The following is a 15,469-nucleotide window of genomic DNA, read 5'->3' on the forward strand; positions in this document are numbered from 1 at the left end:
GATGTTCTGGTGTCTGGCTGTGCCAGCATCCAGCTGTGCCCCCGGCTGTCCTCTTGTGTCCCCAATGCCACAGATGTGCCCACCCCCCCACTCAGAGCCACTGAGGTGCACTGGGGCCTTTTATTGCCAGACCCTGGGGACCCCCAACCATGGGTCTGGGGGAAAAAGCTGCCAGGAAGACGAGACAGGAGCCAGGAGGGAGATGCTGGGAGGGCCTGGGAGTTGGGGATGCACCCACCAGCTCCCCGAATTTGGGGTCGTGCAGAGTTTGTGCTGAGAGAGGGATGGAAGAGTTGACCCTCAGTAGGGTTCAGAGCAAGGGGTGCCACCGGCCAGGGTGAGGCCTTTCCAAAGGGGTCCTGGGCTTGAGGGGGCCGCCAGACCCCTGGGGGGTGCCTAAGAGCCAGGCTCAGGCCCCAGCCCCCCGCAGAAGGCACCGAGATGCCGCAGGGCCTCCGGCTGCATGGAATGCCGGCGGAACAGTGCTCGGGGGGGCAGCGGGGGGAGCAACCCGGCCCTGCCCGGCCCGGAGGGCTCCAGGGGCAGCGTTCCAGAGCCGCGGCGCTCCAGCAGCCCAGCCGGGTGCCGGAGCGGCCCGGGGGTGGCTAGCTCAGGATTGGGGGGGTCCCGGCGCAGGGGTTTACCCCGGGAAGGATCAGGGGCTGGGGCCCAACGCCCCGGGGGGGGGACGGGGGGCACCCGTTCTGCCCCAGTGGCCCCTGGCAGCCCTGAGACATCGCGCCCCTCCACGCTGTGCCGGCGCGGGCGCAACCGCAGCCCCTCCAGCCCCACCACCAGCCGCTCCGAGGGGGCCCACGGCCCTTCCAGGGGCCCCCGTGGCCCCTCAGGGGAACCCCACAAACCTTCTGAGGGGCCCCGTGTCCCTTCCAGCGGTCCCTGTATCTCATCTAAGGTTCTCCGTGCTCCCTCGGGGGGTCCCTGTGTCCCTTCCAGGCTCCCCTGTGTCCCCTCGGAGTGTCCCCACATCCCCTCCACCCCCGGCACCACCAGCCCCCACGGCTCCGAGTTGAGCCTCTTCAGCTGCCGCTTGGGCGCGGCCCAGGCTGGTTCTGGAGCGGCGCCCGGAGCCGCGGGTGGGAAGCGGAACACGTCGCGCTCCTCGTCCCTCGCGCTGGCGCCCGGCGACGCCGCTGCCCGCACCTGCACCTGGGAGGGGGACGCGCAGAGGGCGGGTGACGGGGGCGAGTTCAGGTACTGCCGGGTGGTCTTGGTGCCGCGGGGCGACGTGGCCGAGGTGATGATGATGACGTCGCGGCCGCGCTCCCGGCACGCGTCCAGCAGCACCTGCAGCGTCTCCCGGTCCCCGCGCTCCAGGGCGTAAACCAGCGCGGAGCCGCCCGCGTAATCCCGGGCGCTGGGGTCGGCGCCGTGGGCCAGCAGGATGGCTGCCACGGCGGGGCCGGCGCGCTCGGCGCAAGCGTGCATGAGCGCCGTCTTGCCGGATTTGTCGGGAATGTTGGGATCCGCGCCGTTCTCCAGAAGGTACTGGACCATCCGCGGCTGGTCGGGCGGGTCGGCATAGCCGGCACGGCACGCAGCCATCAGCGGCGTCGTGCCCGCGGCATTGCCTTCGTTGATGTAGGCTCCCCCCTCCAGCAGCAGCCGGGTCAGGCGGAATTTCCCTTGGGATACGGCGCGCAGCAGCGCCGAACCCTCTGCTGGGATCATGGGGAACCCCAGTGGCACCACGGCGCTGGGAGGGTGGCGGACAGGGCTGGGCATGGCCGGGCTCACAGGACGGAGTGCAGGGACAGGGGTGGCACTCGCTCACTGCAAGGGGAGAGGATGCAGGATGAAACCCCCGAGTCCCCCGGGATGGGCACAGGGTGAGACCCTGGAGTCCCCCAGGATGGGGTACCCCCACTCCCTGCCTCAGTTTTCCCAGTAAGGGAGGGTTTCTGCGAGGCCAAGTCCCCCAGCCTGTGTCCCTCACCCACGTCCCCCCTGCCTGCACCCACAAAACCCACCTGCCCCCGCCGGCACTTCCTCTCGCACTCTTCAAATCCCTTCCTGCACCCCCTCCTCATCCTCCTCCCTTTACCCCACCTGCTTCCCCTGCCTGCAACCCCATCCCTGCCTGTACCCTACACCCTGCCCGTACTCTCATCCCTGCCAGTACCCTGATCCCTGTCCACACCCCATCCCTGCCTGGACGGTTCCCATGGCGACGGCCGCTCATCCCGCTCCGACCAGCTGGGAAAATGGGGGAGAATCCACCGCCTTCCCAGTCCCCTCAATCCCCTCAGTGAGACATCCCCGAGCCCGGGCCTGGGGGTCGCTCCGTCACCCCCCACGCAGTGGGGACACGCCACAGCGGGGACCCCCCCATCCAGCCCCTCTCCATCCCCATTTTACCGTGGCAACAGGAGCGTGGGGTCTCTCCGCTCCGGGTCCCGGTTCCCACGGCCCCAGGGATGGGGGTGTCGGGGACAGCGGCCCATGGCCGCCATCCCGGCCGGCCGCCGGTGAGGCGGGGGGGTGGGAGGTGATGTGGAGGGTCCCCCCCCCCTCCCGCAGCGCTATTTTTGGCAGCTGGCGGCGCGGGGGGGGCTGGAGCAGGATGAATCACCCACGGCGCATCCAGCGCCCGTCCCTGCGTGGGGGTGAGGAGGGGAGGACCAAGGGCTGGGGGGCACAGGAGGCTGTCGGGGGGCCCGTGGGGCAGCGGAACTGGGGGGTCACAGTCCAGCAGGACTGAGGGCCATGGTACAGCGGGGCTGGGGGTCGCCGTGTAGGGGGGCTGAGGGCCGTGGAGCATCGGAGATTGGGAGAGGCCAGGGGGCAGTGGGCCTGGGGGTTCGAAAACAGTAGGGCTGGAGGCCGTGGGGCAGCGGGACTGAGGGACACAGCACAGCGGGGCTGGGGTAGCCCTAGTACCGGGAGGCTGAGCTACCCCAGGGCAGAGGGGCTGGGGGGATCGGGGCGGGCCGAGGGACCTTCTGACCCCCCTTTTCTTGCCCCTGTTCCCCCCCTTTTCCCACCCAGCGCCCCGGCACCGCCCCTGCCCCGGCAATCCCGTGATCCCTTTCGCGGCCCCGCCCCCCGCTCTGCTCCGCCAATCAGCGCAGGGCTCGCGCCCAAGCACCGCCCCCTCTGCGCGGCGGTCGCGGACACGCGTGGAGCGACTGCGCGTGCGCGGGGGGATCGGCGCGGGGAGCGGCGCTGGGAGCGGGGGTGCGAGGGGTCATTGGGACCGGGGGTGCGAGGGGTCATTGGGAGCGGGGGTGCGAGGGGTCATTGGGACCGGGGGTGCGAGGGGTCATTGGGAGCGGGGGTGCGAGGGGTCATCGGGAGCGGGGGTGCGAGGGGTCATCGGGAGCGGGGGTGCGAGGGGTCATTCGGAGCGGGGGTGCGAGGGGTCATCGGGACCAGGGATGCGAGGGGTCATTGGGACCGTGGGTGCGAGGGGTCATTGGGACCGGGGGTGCGAGGGGTCATTGGGAGCGGGGGTGCGAGGGGTCATCGGGAGCGGGGGTGCGAGGGGTCATTGGGAGCGGGGGTGCGAGGGGTCATTGGGAGCGGGGGTGTGAGGGGGTCATCGGGACCGGGGGTGTGAGGGGGTCGTCGGGACCGGGGGTGCGAGGGGTCATCGGGAGCGGGGGTGCGAGGGGACCGGGGGTGCGAGGGGTCATTGGGAGCGGGGGTGTGAGGGGGTCATTGGGAGCGGGGGTGCGAGGGGTCATCGGGAGCGGGGGTGCGAGGGGGTCATTGGGACCGGGGGGCCAGGGGTGCGAGGGGGTCATTGGGACCGGGAGGGCCACAGGGAGGACCCAGGGCCGGGGATGAGGACCGGGACCGGTTCTCGGGAGGGGAAAGAACCGGCACCGGGGAGCACCGGGACCGAGAACGGGGTGGAACCGGGACTGTGGGGTAACGCCGGGACCAGGAGCCGGGACGGGGGATTATCAGGCCCGGGGGGAGCACCGGGACCGGGATCAAGGGAGTGAGAGGGGCACCGTGACTGGACGGAGGGAGGAACTGGGTTGGGGAGCGGGACCGCGGGCAGGAGGGAAGGGACGGGGACGGGACTTGGGGGGCCAACGGGAGGGGGAAACCGTGGGGTATCACCGGGACCGGGTAGAGGAGAGCTGGATGGAGGTGTCACCGTGCCCTCCTTGTCCCCAGCGGCCCCCGGGGCCCAGCATGGCGGGCCGGGGCCGCGGCCGGGGCCGGGGGCAGATGACATTCAACGTGGAGGCCGTGGGGATCGGGAAGGGGGACGCGCTGCCCCCGCCCACGCTGCAGCCCTCACCCCTCTTCCCGGTGAGTCCTGTGAGGATCTGGGGGTCCAGAGGTCCCTCGAGGGCTGAGCACAGACATGCTCATCACATCCGTACCCCCCGACCCAGGCCCTGGAGCGCCGCGCCGCGCCCCTGCCCGGGGGCGAGGAGGGCGAGTACATGCTGGCCCTGAAGCAGGAGCTGCGCAGGGCGATGAGGGGGCTCCCCTACTTCGTCAAACCGGGAGCACCTCGCAGAGGTACTGGGAGGGGGAGGAGGAGTGTGTGTGTGTGGATCCCGACCCTCCTGTACGCCCCTGTGAGGAGGAGGGGCGGGAATGGGTTTAAAAGTTATTTTCCTATCCCAATCCCCATTGTCCCCTCCATCCTGCTGCTCTATGGCCTTTCCAGCACTCTCAGCCCCCTCATCTCCCACCCCACCACTTTGGGACCCCCCAGCCCCCCTATTTTGTTTCTCCCTCCCCCATTTTACTCCCCCCAGCTGCACCACTTTGTGCCATCAACCCTCCCCATGTGGGTCCCACAGGTGTTCCTGGGGTGGGTGTCTCCTAAGTCCCCCCAGAGTGTCCCCCCACAGTCCCCCCGCTGCCCCTGCAGACATTGAGCGCTACTCAGACAAGTACCAGCTCTCCAGCCCCGTGGACAGCGCCATCGACTGGAACCCAGGTGTGGAGACGTGAGAGGGGACCTGAGGGAGACATGGGGACTTGGGGTTGACTGAGGGGCTGACCGACCTCCCATTTTGCCCCCCCAGATTGGAGGCGGCTCCCACGGGAACTGAAGATCCGGGTGCGGCGGCTACGGAAAGGCAGTGAGTGACCCCTTCCTGCCCCAACCCCATGTATCCCCTCTTTTCCCCCAGGGCTGACAGTCCCCTGTGCCCCCCCAGGGACCACTCCCCTCGTCCCTAAGCAACACGTGGCGCTCGACAAGGAAGAGACTATTAAAAAGCTGGAGGTAGCGAGGTGAAGGTGGGGGTGTCCCTACTGGCTGGATTTTGGGATGTCTCCCCCTGGTAACACTCCCCTGACCCACTCAGACCCTGGAGAAGAAGGAGGAGGAGGTGACATCAGAGGAGGAAGAGGAGAAGGAGGAGGAAGAAGAGGGGAAGGAGGAGGAGGAGGAGGAGTACGATGAGGAGGAGCACGAAGAGGTGGAAGTCGGGGAACCCTGGAGAGGTTGGTGGGGTGGGGACATCCCCAGGTGCCACCATGTTCCCCCTGTGTCTCCCCACAGGAGACCGACTACGTCCTGTCCTACTTCGACAATGGGGAGAGCTTTGGCCCTGACAGTGATGACAACGGCGACGAGGCCGTGTACTGACCCCGAGAACGGGTACCTGCAAGAGCAGAGACCCCCAGGCTGTGGGGACCCCCCAACAGTGGTGCCCCTCCTGCAGCAGCGAGGACACCCTGAAAGTGGGGACTCCCCCACAGCCCTGGGACAGCAGGGGCCCCTTGCCCCACCCCCAGGACAGTGGGGACCCCCTCACCCCACCACCTGGAAGCAGAGACTCCCTTACTTCTCGGGGGCGTTGGGGTCCCCTATCCCCCCACCTTGGGGCATCGGGGTCCGCCCGTCATCCTCCGTATCACCACCAGGTGGCGCCGGTGCTGCAGGCCCGGAGGGGGGGGGTGGGACCCCCCAATCTTGGGGTCTCCTGAGGGGGGGGGGGGACACACGACTCCCGACCCTATTCCCAAGCGGGGGGGGAAATCCTGCTTTTTGGGGTGATGGGGAGTCCCCAAACGTGCCCTGGCCCCCCTCTGACCACCCCCACCCCCCATTTTACAGCAGCTTTTTGACTTTTGTGCTTTTTTTTTAAACAAATTTTGCGTGGATTAAAGTGGATTTTGGTATTTCTGGCTCAGCTCTGGGTGCTTTTTGCGGGGGGGGGTTGGATAGGGGGGTTGGATAAGGGTGTTACCAAGTGGGAAAAGAGGGACTATAAGGGGGAAAGGGGGTTTTTGGGGGGAAAGGTTGTTTTTTGAGGAGGAAAACGTGTTTCTTTGAAGAAGGAAAAGTGGTATTTTGGTAGAAAAGGTTTTATGGGGAGGGGAAGGTGGTTTTCAGGAGATAAAGGTTTTTTGGGGGGAGAAAAGTTTATTTTTTTAAAGGGTTTTTTGGGTGGAAAGGTGGATTTTTTGGGAGTAAAGGTATGGTTTTGGGGAGGGAAAGATATATTTTTTTGGGTGAAGATGTATTTTTCAGGAGGGAAAGGTATAGTTTGGGTGGAAGGTGCATTTTTGAGGGAGGAAAGTTGGGTTTATTGCGGGGGAAGGTTGTTTTTTTTGAGGGGGAAGGTGTATTTTTTGAATAATGTGGGTTTTAGGGGGAAAGATTTGGGGGGAGGGAAGGGGGCTTTTTTTCAGGGATGAGTATTTTGAGTGAGGAAAGGTGAATTTTTGGGGGGGGGAGGTTTTTGGGAGGAGAGGCATTTTTTTGGTGCGGAGAGATGGCCCTTTTGCGGGGGGGGCGGGGAAGTGTTTTGGGGAGGATAAAGGCGTTTGGTGGGGGGAAAGGTGTTTTGGGGAAGGGGAATGTGGGGTTTTTTGAGGAGAAAGGAGTGTTTTTGTGTGTTTGTGCCCCGGGCCAGGGGCTGCTCACATGAACCTCACATGATGGGCCCCTCTTTCCCCTCCCCCGCCCCGGCCCGAGTTCCTGTTGGAGGCCACAAACATTCCCGCAGTTGTTGACTTCCAGCTGCTCCCGTGCCACCCCCCCTTTTTGTCCCCGTTCCCCTCTTTGTCCCCTCTTTCTAGGTGTCTGTGGGAACCCCCAAAACTAGGGAGGGTCAGGCTGAACCCCCAGGTCTGTGCGGATCCTGCTCCACAGCTGCTCTGGCACAAAGGTCGGGCAAAGGGATGGTGGGGGAGGTTTATAGCGTTAATTAGTTTAATTGGAGCTGTAAACTGGGGAGGGGAGCAGGGTGAGTGCAGGGGGCAGATCCCGCGGGTGGGGAGGGGGCATTTTCCAGAGGGGAAAATCAACTATTTCAGGGGAGTGTTGTGTAGCGTCTCCAGCACGGGAAGGACAATTTTGGGGGCGGCCCTGGGCTGCCTGGGCCCTCCCCTTCCCGCAGCCCTCTCGGCCCAGCCCATCCCTGGCGAGGAGCACGGTGACCCTTTGCCTCCTTGGCCGGGAGCCGGAATGGCTCCAGCCCCAAAGGAAAACTGAGGCACGGACGGGGATAAGGCTGGGGGGGCCAGCGGGGGAGGCGCAGCAGGTTTGGGGGGGCTCCAAGTGGGAGAGAGGGGAAGAAGCAGAGCCAAGGTCACGGCCTTGTTTTTTGACACCAGCACCTTTCACCCACATCCCAAAAATTACCCCGGGGGGGGGGGGGCTCCTACAGCAGTGCCGAAAAAGGCAGGAACAGCAGGAATACTCCCCCGCCTGCCTCAGTTTACCCACACGGCACCCTCCCCCCCCCCCCCGAGCTGTTTTATCTCTCTGTAAAAACAGAAATTAGGAGAACAGGGTCAATCCCCACCCCAAGGGGGTTTCTGCCATCCTCCCACCCCCCAAAAGGACACAAGATAAAGGCACCATTTCACTAGTTTATTACAAATTTTGCCCCCCAGGGGCCATAAAAAGGTACAAAATTTGCATTTTTGTGCTTCTCCCCTCCCCCCCCACCCCACACTATGTACAAAACTGAAGAGTACAAAAGGCATCGGTCGCGGTAACACGTTTGTGTCGCGACAGGACGGATTCACGATGTCACAGCGTCCCCCTCCCTCGGCGGGAGCGGAGGGCAGCCAGAGCAGCACCCAGAGTTACAGAATTAGGATGGAATTAGTTAAAACCACAGTTTCCTGCCTGTCATCACGTGTCGTGATAGGGCAAAGACAGGCACTGTGTCCCAACAGCCACGACAGCCAAGGATTTCCAGCTCCCTTCCAGCTGGACCTGCCTCGCCCCCCCCCCAGTCCGTGAGGATTCTCTGCTGGCTCAGAGTGCCGGGGTTTTCCACACCATTCTGGTGCCCGGGATGGCCCTGGAGCAGCGGTTCCTCCAGACTGCAGCAGTTCCTCGGAAATGTGGCAGCTCCTCGGGAGCACTTCCCCTCCGGGTGTATGGGGCCAGACGTGCTGCAGGCGTGTGGCCCACGGAGCCGAGTCCAGAAAAGCGGGAGCCACCCACCAGGTGCAGTGCTCACTGGACGTTGTTGTTGGCGACGCAGGGATCCACCTGGGCGATGGAAGCGGGTGAGGGATCCAGGCAGGTGATCCCAGCTCCACCCGGCCCATCCCGTGCTGAGGCCACGCTCACCTCCGTGTAGGTGGGGGGGGGCATGAACTTGAACTCGGGCGCGTACATGAAGATGGGGCTGTCAAATCCATCGGGATCATCCAGGAGCGGTGTGGTGGGGCTTTCCAGCCGGTGATCCTCAGGAACAATGTCCAGGTAGCACGGGGGGGCTGTGGGGACGCAGGGAGAGATTAGTGAGCTCACCCATGCGTGGCCCCCAAGCCACTGTCGGGGTCCCCACACAGTGATCCCACCACCCTGTGGATCCCACTCCACTCACCCTCTGGAGCGTCCGGGAGGTTCAGGTCCACCCAGCTCATCTCGGAACTCGTCTGACTGGCCATGCTGGAGCTGCGGCTCCCGATGCCCGAGCGACTCCCAATGACCAGCGGCAGCTCCAGGATGATTTTCTTGGAGCCTGGGACACTAACGTAGATCTGCAGGAGAGCCAGGATTTAGGGGTGTTAGGATGGGATGAAGATACCCATGATAAGGAGGAAGATTAGGAGGAGAATGAGGGGATCCCCCCACTCACCTGCAGGAAATACTCCACACGCAGGATGTTGCAGCCCAGGATAGAGGGTTTGAGCTTCCGCACACGGATGGTTTTGCCGCGCCAGGATTCAGAGGTGCCAGAGATAATGTGATTGCCACGAACACAGGAGAGTTTCTGGGAGAAGACCTTGGTCTGTCCATTGGCCAGGTATGTGTGCTTGGCCACGATGGCCGCCTTGGGCACCACGATGCGCGAGCAGGTGTTCTCAAAGTCTGCGTTGATACAGATCTCGTCGCCTGCCAAGGAAAGGACCCCGATGTTAGGGATGTCAGGAGTTTCCTTACTGGTTCTCCCACTCTCAGTTCCCTGTTCCCAGCAATCCTCACCTTCACAGAAGCCCTTCCTGTCGATCTGGGCACTGACAGACACACGTCCATCTGGGATGAACATACACGACACTTTCTTCTCTTTCTTGGCTGCAACTGGAGACTGCCGAGAGAGGGAACGGTCACATGCTGGTCCCATCCTGTCCTTCCCACCCTCCTCCCTTCCTTCCCTTTTTGCAACCAACCCTCAAATTCCCCTAGGGCACAGAACCCACTCCAGCCAGTGTCAATTTCTGGAATTATCCAGAAGTCCTTAATCCCACCCTTAATCCCGCTCAACCCAGATCTGATTAAAGGCGCTTGGATGCCACAGGGTTGGGCTGACCCTCCCCAAGGGCTTTCCTCCCAAGCCTTTGGACCACTCGGGGCTCACCAGCAATTCCGGGGTGTTCACATCCACAGGATCCATCACCTCAAAGCGTTTTTTGACGTGCTGTGTGGGGCAGGCCGGACGCTCCAGAGATGCCTTCACCCAGTAATCCACAGAGCCGTACTTTCCCTTGAACGTGGTGCCCAGTGGCCTAGAGACATGCAGGGGGTCACTCCAGAGCCAAAACATGGATTTTCCAATTTAATTCCATCCCCAGAGGCAGGTGTTGCCTCATACTCACCCCTGGGGCAGCTCGAAGCCAAATTTGTACTCATACTTGTTCCCAGGCCTGAGGATGACGGAGCCGTCTTCATCTGCAGGAGGGAAAGGGGAGGGAAACATCAGATGGAGCTCCAGGGCGATCCTCGGTTCTGAGAGCGTTGGGTAACACCTGCCCCTGCCCCAGGAACCCCGTGTCCTCTCCATGCTGCTCCCTCCACCTCACCAACACCCCAAGCCTCCAGGGCAGAACACAGTGTCCCACTGGCTCCACCCCACCTCCAGCTCCTTCTTATCTCCCTGCTCCAGCCCCAAGGTGTGATCCTGTGACCCTCTCTGATTGTGCCACCAATGTTACCAACTGCTCTGGTGTCAAAACACGCCACAGGAGCTCCCCAGGCTCTGATTTTGTCCTTTAGCTCACAAACTTCGACTTGACTTGGCCAAAGCTTCCAATATTCCTAAGTTTTGCTGGATTTGGTCATTTTTCCAGAGTCCAGACTTCCATCAACTCTGTGTGGGTGATCAAGGGGCTCCACTGGGACCCACTACAGCACCCATGTGGCCAATCCCAGGGGTGCCTCTATCTCTTTGTCCCTTCCCAAGCCCTCTGCCCCCATCCAGCCCCACCCCATGTGGCCAAGCCCTGGCTCAGGGCTGGGTTGGGGTTATGAACCAGTGTTTAAGGCAACCGTTGCCCCCCCTCCAGCCCCATGCCCTCACCCGTGGGCTGCTCCTCAAGCGCCAGCACGTCCTCGAAACGCAGGTACTCCATCTCCTGCCGGCACTGGGCTGGGCCCTTGGCCCACGTCACCCTGGCCACGCCGCATGCCAACACCTTGACGGCGCTGACACGGGTCACCTCGGCCACCTCCACCAGCACACGCCCAGCCACCTTGTCCCCGCTGCAGTAGATCTTGTCGGGCTCGCTGAAGGCCACCATGAAGCTCTTCACCTTCTTGAACATCACCATAGCTGGGGCAGCACGGGGACGCACAGAACAACGGCTGCGGGGCTTTATCCCCGTGGAGCAGCAAAAGCCACCCGAATCAGGCGAGGTCGGAGCAAAAGGGCGACTGAACGCTTTGTTTTGAGGCGCTGAGGGATCCCCACACGCTCTCCTGCCCCGGGACCTCAGCAGTCTGCGAGCGCCGCGACCGCTGTGCCTTTTATAGGCTCGGGAACCCCGCCCACCCCCGCCCGCGCCTGCTGCTGCCGGGGGCGCCACGCCGAGGGCGCGTGGCCAGGCGTGCTGCTCGCGTGATCAGCGCGCCCATTGGCTGCCGCTGCCTTGTTTACAGCAGCGCCGACCAATCAGAGAGGCGGCTGCGGAGCGTGGACAGCGTGTGAAGGAAAGCCGCGCGTGTTCAGTGGGGGGGGCAAGGAGGGAGGCGGAGTGACAGCGCGGAGGGCCAATGGGAAGCGAGAACGGGCGGCTGCCGTGGCCAATGGCGAGCGCGGAACAGGATGTCATGTTCCCAGGCTCAGGGTGGACCGGGGCGCTGGTCCCAGTTTGGGACGGGCCGTGTTGTACTGGGCGAACTGGGAGCGGCCCGGCTGAGCCCTGAGGGCGGGGGGGGGGAAGGCGTGGGGGCTTCACCCCCTTCCTCAAACTCCTTCTCCCCACCCAGGGCAGCCGGGGGGCACCTCCACTGCCCACCCTCCGGGGTACCTCCAACCCCCCCGGTGAACCCTCCCCTGTTATTTGGGGTAAATAAGGGCGGATTTGGGGTATGGGATCGAACGTGACCGATCGAACTCCTCTGGGGAGGATTTTCCTCTCTCTGCTGCTTTCCACAGCCCCCTTCCCCAGGAATCTCTTAACTGGTTCTGAGGGGTTTCCTCAGCCCCCTCACTGGTATTCTCACCCCAAACACACTTCCCCCCATTATCTGGGGTAAATAAGGGTGAGTTTGGGGGTTTAGGATCAAAGCCTGACCTCGGGGGTTCCCTCCCTCCTTCTGGTGTGTTTGTGGGAGCGTTCCTACCCCCTCTGCTGCTTCCCACTGTTTTGGGGACACTTCCCACTCCTTCTTCCCCAAAATATCCCTCCCAAACATTGATCCAAGGTGCAGCAAACACCTACATCCATTCCATAAACCGCGGCCCTGCCTTCCAGCTGGGATTCAAGGAGTGGGACAGCATTTCGCCTCTCCCCCAACCCCTCCAGGAGACTTCACTGCCTGGATCAGCATTATTCCAGGACAGGCGCTGGCTCTTTCCTCCTCTTTTCCCAGCCCTTGGTGCTTTCCTAGCTCAGGAAAATGCTGGGAGCAGAGGAAACAGGAGAACAATGTTCATGGAGTCACCCAGCAGTGGAGCAATGGAAATGGGGAACTCCCCACCCCAAAGAGGAACAGGGAGGTTGTTTTTGTTGGGAGTTGTCCTTCAGAGGTTGTTTGTCCGAGTGTTCCTGGCACTTTTCCTGCCCTTCCATTGCCTCCTTCCCCCGGAGTTAATTCACACCTGATCGTATAAACCGATAAAGCGCCGGATAAACCGTGGGGCATAAACTGTTCTCCTGCCAAACCACAGGACAGAATTCCTCCTTGAGAGGGAATTATTCTGTGGTTTGGTGTGGAATGGAGGAATTGCACCTTTTTTCCTCTGGTCCCCATTGTCTCCCACTAGGAAAAAGGTGATGAGTTAATGGAGAATTAGGGATTTGCTCTAATTTGGTGAAAGGTGGGGAGCTTTTTCCAGCCTTTCCTGACATGGGATATTCGACCCCTTCAATTTGTGCTGGCCTTCCCGTCAGAGCCATGTTTAGGCTCTCCCTCTCTAGTTCCCACTGGTGTGTGCCTTTCCAAGGAAACCATCCCCAGCCTAGGGCTGCTTAGACACATTCCAGTAAGGCCAAAGGGCCTTGGAGCCCCATGCCAAGGAACTTGTCAAGGATATGATCCAAGGCATGTTCCACATCCCGAATCCTCTCTAAATTCCTCTAGACTTGTCAATCAGTGCTGCCCTTTCCCCCCCTGACCTCCATCCGATGGCAATCCACTCCCCCCCCCCCTACTCTCTGCCGCTGGAATTCCCTCGGAGGTCAGACTTGCTCCAGGAAATGTTCTCACACCAGCAGCACCCCTGGATGGATCTAGCGGGTGCAGGATTTTCACTTGTGAAAAGCAGTTTCCCAATGTCAAATCTCCTTCAAAAACAAGAAAATCAGGAAAGAAATCTCCAGGAGTTCTGGGCAGGGAGAACCTCCTGCTCTCACTAAACTGTTATTTAAGGCATTCATCCCCATCTGAGCTGCTTTCCCGTGGGATCGTGGTGCTCAGAGGATCCCCCACCCTCATTTCCACTGCTGAATGGAATGGGGAGAGTGGCTGGATGGATAGGGAGAGTGGCTGGATCCATGGCTTTTCCCAGATCTCCTGGCCAGGGGCGAAGGATGGCCAGGACAGCGTGACTAACAGCCTCAGAATAACCCACTTCCAAAGCCGTAGAGAAAATGGGCCCTGAGGTGACTCACTGAACTCCGGGTGGGTCCCGGGGAAGGAATTGGGCATGGCACAGACTTGTTTTTGCCAGCACAGCTCCTGGTACTGATAAGATCCGTGTTTTTCTGCTCCGGGTTATCGGGATTGGTTGCCAGGAGAAGCCACGCTGCTCCTGTGACAGCCTGGCCTTTGTCCTTTCTATCGGACAAGCAATATCCAGCTGGGATCACTGGGAAGCTGGAGGGTGCTGGCAGCCCCGCAGCTTCTGTGGGCTGTTTGCTCCATGTTTCTCACCTTATATGGTCCCTTCCAGCATATTCCAGGCTGGGAGGGGGGAGAGAGGGCCAGACAATGGCTGGAGCGTGGGGACAGAGTGTCCCGGGTGTGCAGTTGGGAGCTGGGGCGGAAAAGGCATTTCCTCTGGTTGGTTGTGTACAGGGAACACTGGGAATAGAGCCCAGCTGGAAAACAAGGGGCTATGGGACTGGGACGGCTCCTGGAAAGCAACTGCTTGTCCCAAGCCCGGGATTTTCAAGAGTGGAGGCTCCAGAACAGGGCCGGGTCAGTTCCTAAATCCCAGCAGTGCTTTGGGGGTGGAAGAGAAGGTCTTCAGTGCCTGCCTGGAGGAGAGAATGCTCAGCTATGCAGGATTTTCCCCCTGAAGTCCTACTTTTCCAGCTCTCACTGGGGACTGGGATGTGGAAGCTCCCCCTGCCTGGCGGTTCTTTGTCCATGTGGGATTTCTTCCCCTGTTTTCTGCCCAGACGGTGTGTTTGGAGCAGGGAGGGGGAGATAAGCCTCCAGAAGAGCTCAGCCATCCGTAAACAAGGAGGAATTCAGATCTTGGGTCTGGAAAGCCTCGTGTTAGTCATCTGCTCTGACAGGAAGAGGCTCTGGAGCTCTGACTGTGCTGGAGCCCTTCCCATGGGCTGGGTTCTGCGGACATCTAGAGGCTTTCCCCGGAATGGCAGATGAGAGTTATCCATCCATCCATCCATCCATCCATCCATCCATCCATCCATCCATCCATCCATCCATCCATCCATCCATGTCTCTCTGGAGACCTCTCTTCCCCAGGCTGGATTTCTCACTCACAGCCTTGGAGCAGTCTTGGCTGCTGAAAAGGAGGAAAATTTATTTATTTCTTTGCTGTTGTGAACTTTCCTGGCTGTGAACGCCTCCAGGGATGGTGTCCCAGGTGTGTTCTGAGCGTCTGCATCTCGGATGGACCCTGTTGTGACACAGAGTCTTGTCTCCTGGAGAAGGGGACTTTGGCCAACACTCCCTGGGCAAGGTGACCTGGGCCACCCGAAGCAGCTCATGGTGAGGCTGCAGCTCTGGCTCTGGTCAGGGCAGGTATGGGGGTGTCACAGCAGGTCACAGGACCACTACCTCCCTCCGTCGCAGGGCCACCACCTCCCTCCGTCGCAGGGCCACCACCTCCCTCCATCACAGGGCCACCATCTCCCTCTCTCACAGGGCCACCACCTCCTCTGGACACCCTGCAGAGGCTCAAACCTGAGCCGTAGCCAGGCAGGGGTCCGTCTAAGTGGGGGGAATGTGCCAAGTTTGGGCTGATCCTGGCCCATTCCCAAATTAATCCACACTGCTCCTCCTCAGCATGAGGGAGACATGAGGCCTCTCAGAGTCATGCTGAGGCAGAGAAGAGATGTTTGCCCCTGCCCCGAATAAAGGAGCAGAACATCGGCGCCAATCCAAGTTGTTGATGTCAACAAGCGTGTTTCCATTGACGTCAGTGGACTTTGGATCGACCCTTTCCCTCCCTGGCTGATGTCACCTGCTAGAAACCACCTCAGCCACTCCATCCAGCCCACTTTGGGTGGTTCAGCATCCAGGTGCCCAGCCTGGGTGGTTGGAGCTGGAGGGGTGTCAGGGTCATCTCCCAAGGGACCAGACCAGAGGAAGAGACCTCGAGGGAAGGTTTAGGTCAGATATTTGGGAAATTGTGTTCATGGGAAGGGAGGTCAGGCACTGGAACAGAGCAATGGTGGAGGTACCATCCTGGATGTGTTCAAAAAC

The 15,469-nt window shown here is 61.5% G+C and overlaps 3 protein-coding genes across 10 annotated transcripts; 1 reads left to right on the top strand and 2 right to left on the bottom strand.

Annotated features, from left to right (window-relative positions):
• Positions 1 to 106: 106 nt before the first annotated feature.
• ANKRD34A (ankyrin repeat domain 34A) lies at positions 107 to 2,955 on the bottom strand. The gene is given in 5 exon segments (XM_068995443.1): positions 107 to 1,791; positions 2,377 to 2,532; positions 2,534 to 2,635; positions 2,637 to 2,696; positions 2,699 to 2,955. Coding segments are annotated over 5 exon segments (1,794 nt in total). The 5' UTR covers positions 2,780 to 2,955; the 3' UTR covers positions 107 to 396.
• On the top strand, positions 1,421 to 6,120 carry POLR3GL (RNA polymerase III subunit GL). 5 transcript variants are annotated; one of them, XM_068995449.1, is made up of 8 exons: positions 1,421 to 1,503; positions 4,147 to 4,284; positions 4,371 to 4,500; positions 4,859 to 4,927; positions 5,016 to 5,072; positions 5,151 to 5,218; positions 5,301 to 5,414; positions 5,498 to 6,120. In XM_068995449.1, the coding sequence occupies exons 2-8, from the start codon at positions 4,165 to 4,167 to the stop codon at positions 5,582 to 5,584; spliced, it is 645 nt and encodes a 214-aa protein (XP_068851550.1). In that variant the 5' UTR covers positions 1,421 to 1,503; positions 4,147 to 4,164; the 3' UTR covers positions 5,585 to 6,120. The 5 variants fall into 5 exon arrangements, with proteins under 5 accessions (XP_068851550.1, XP_068851546.1, XP_068851545.1 ...); XM_068995445.1 differs by lacking the exon at positions 1,421 to 1,503 and adding an exon at positions 3,124 to 3,195; XM_068995444.1 differs by lacking the exon at positions 1,421 to 1,503 and having other exon boundaries at positions 4,096 to 4,284.
• Positions 6,121 to 7,804: 1,684 nt separating this feature from the next.
• On the bottom strand, positions 7,805 to 11,134 carry TXNIP (thioredoxin interacting protein). 4 transcript variants are annotated; one of them, XM_068995159.1, is made up of 8 exons: positions 10,707 to 11,134; positions 10,006 to 10,078; positions 9,768 to 9,915; positions 9,395 to 9,497; positions 9,048 to 9,304; positions 8,793 to 8,949; positions 8,534 to 8,682; positions 7,805 to 8,452 (listed from the first exon to the last, which is right to left on the bottom strand). In XM_068995159.1, the coding sequence occupies exons 1-8, from the start codon at positions 10,954 to 10,956 to the stop codon at positions 8,417 to 8,419; spliced, it is 1,173 nt and encodes a 390-aa protein (XP_068851260.1). In that variant the 5' UTR covers positions 10,957 to 11,134; the 3' UTR covers positions 7,805 to 8,416. The 4 variants fall into 4 exon arrangements, with proteins under 4 accessions (XP_068851260.1, XP_068851259.1, XP_068851258.1 ...); XM_068995158.1 differs by having other exon boundaries at positions 7,805 to 8,682; XM_068995157.1 differs by having other exon boundaries at positions 9,048 to 9,497.
• Between the last annotated feature and the right edge of the window lie 4,335 nt (positions 11,135 to 15,469).

The sequence above is a fragment of the Aphelocoma coerulescens genome, chromosome 25 (assembly GCF_041296385.1).
Source record: "Aphelocoma coerulescens isolate FSJ_1873_10779 chromosome 25, UR_Acoe_1.0, whole genome shotgun sequence".
NCBI lineage: Eukaryota > Metazoa > Chordata > Aves > Passeriformes > Corvidae > Aphelocoma > Aphelocoma coerulescens.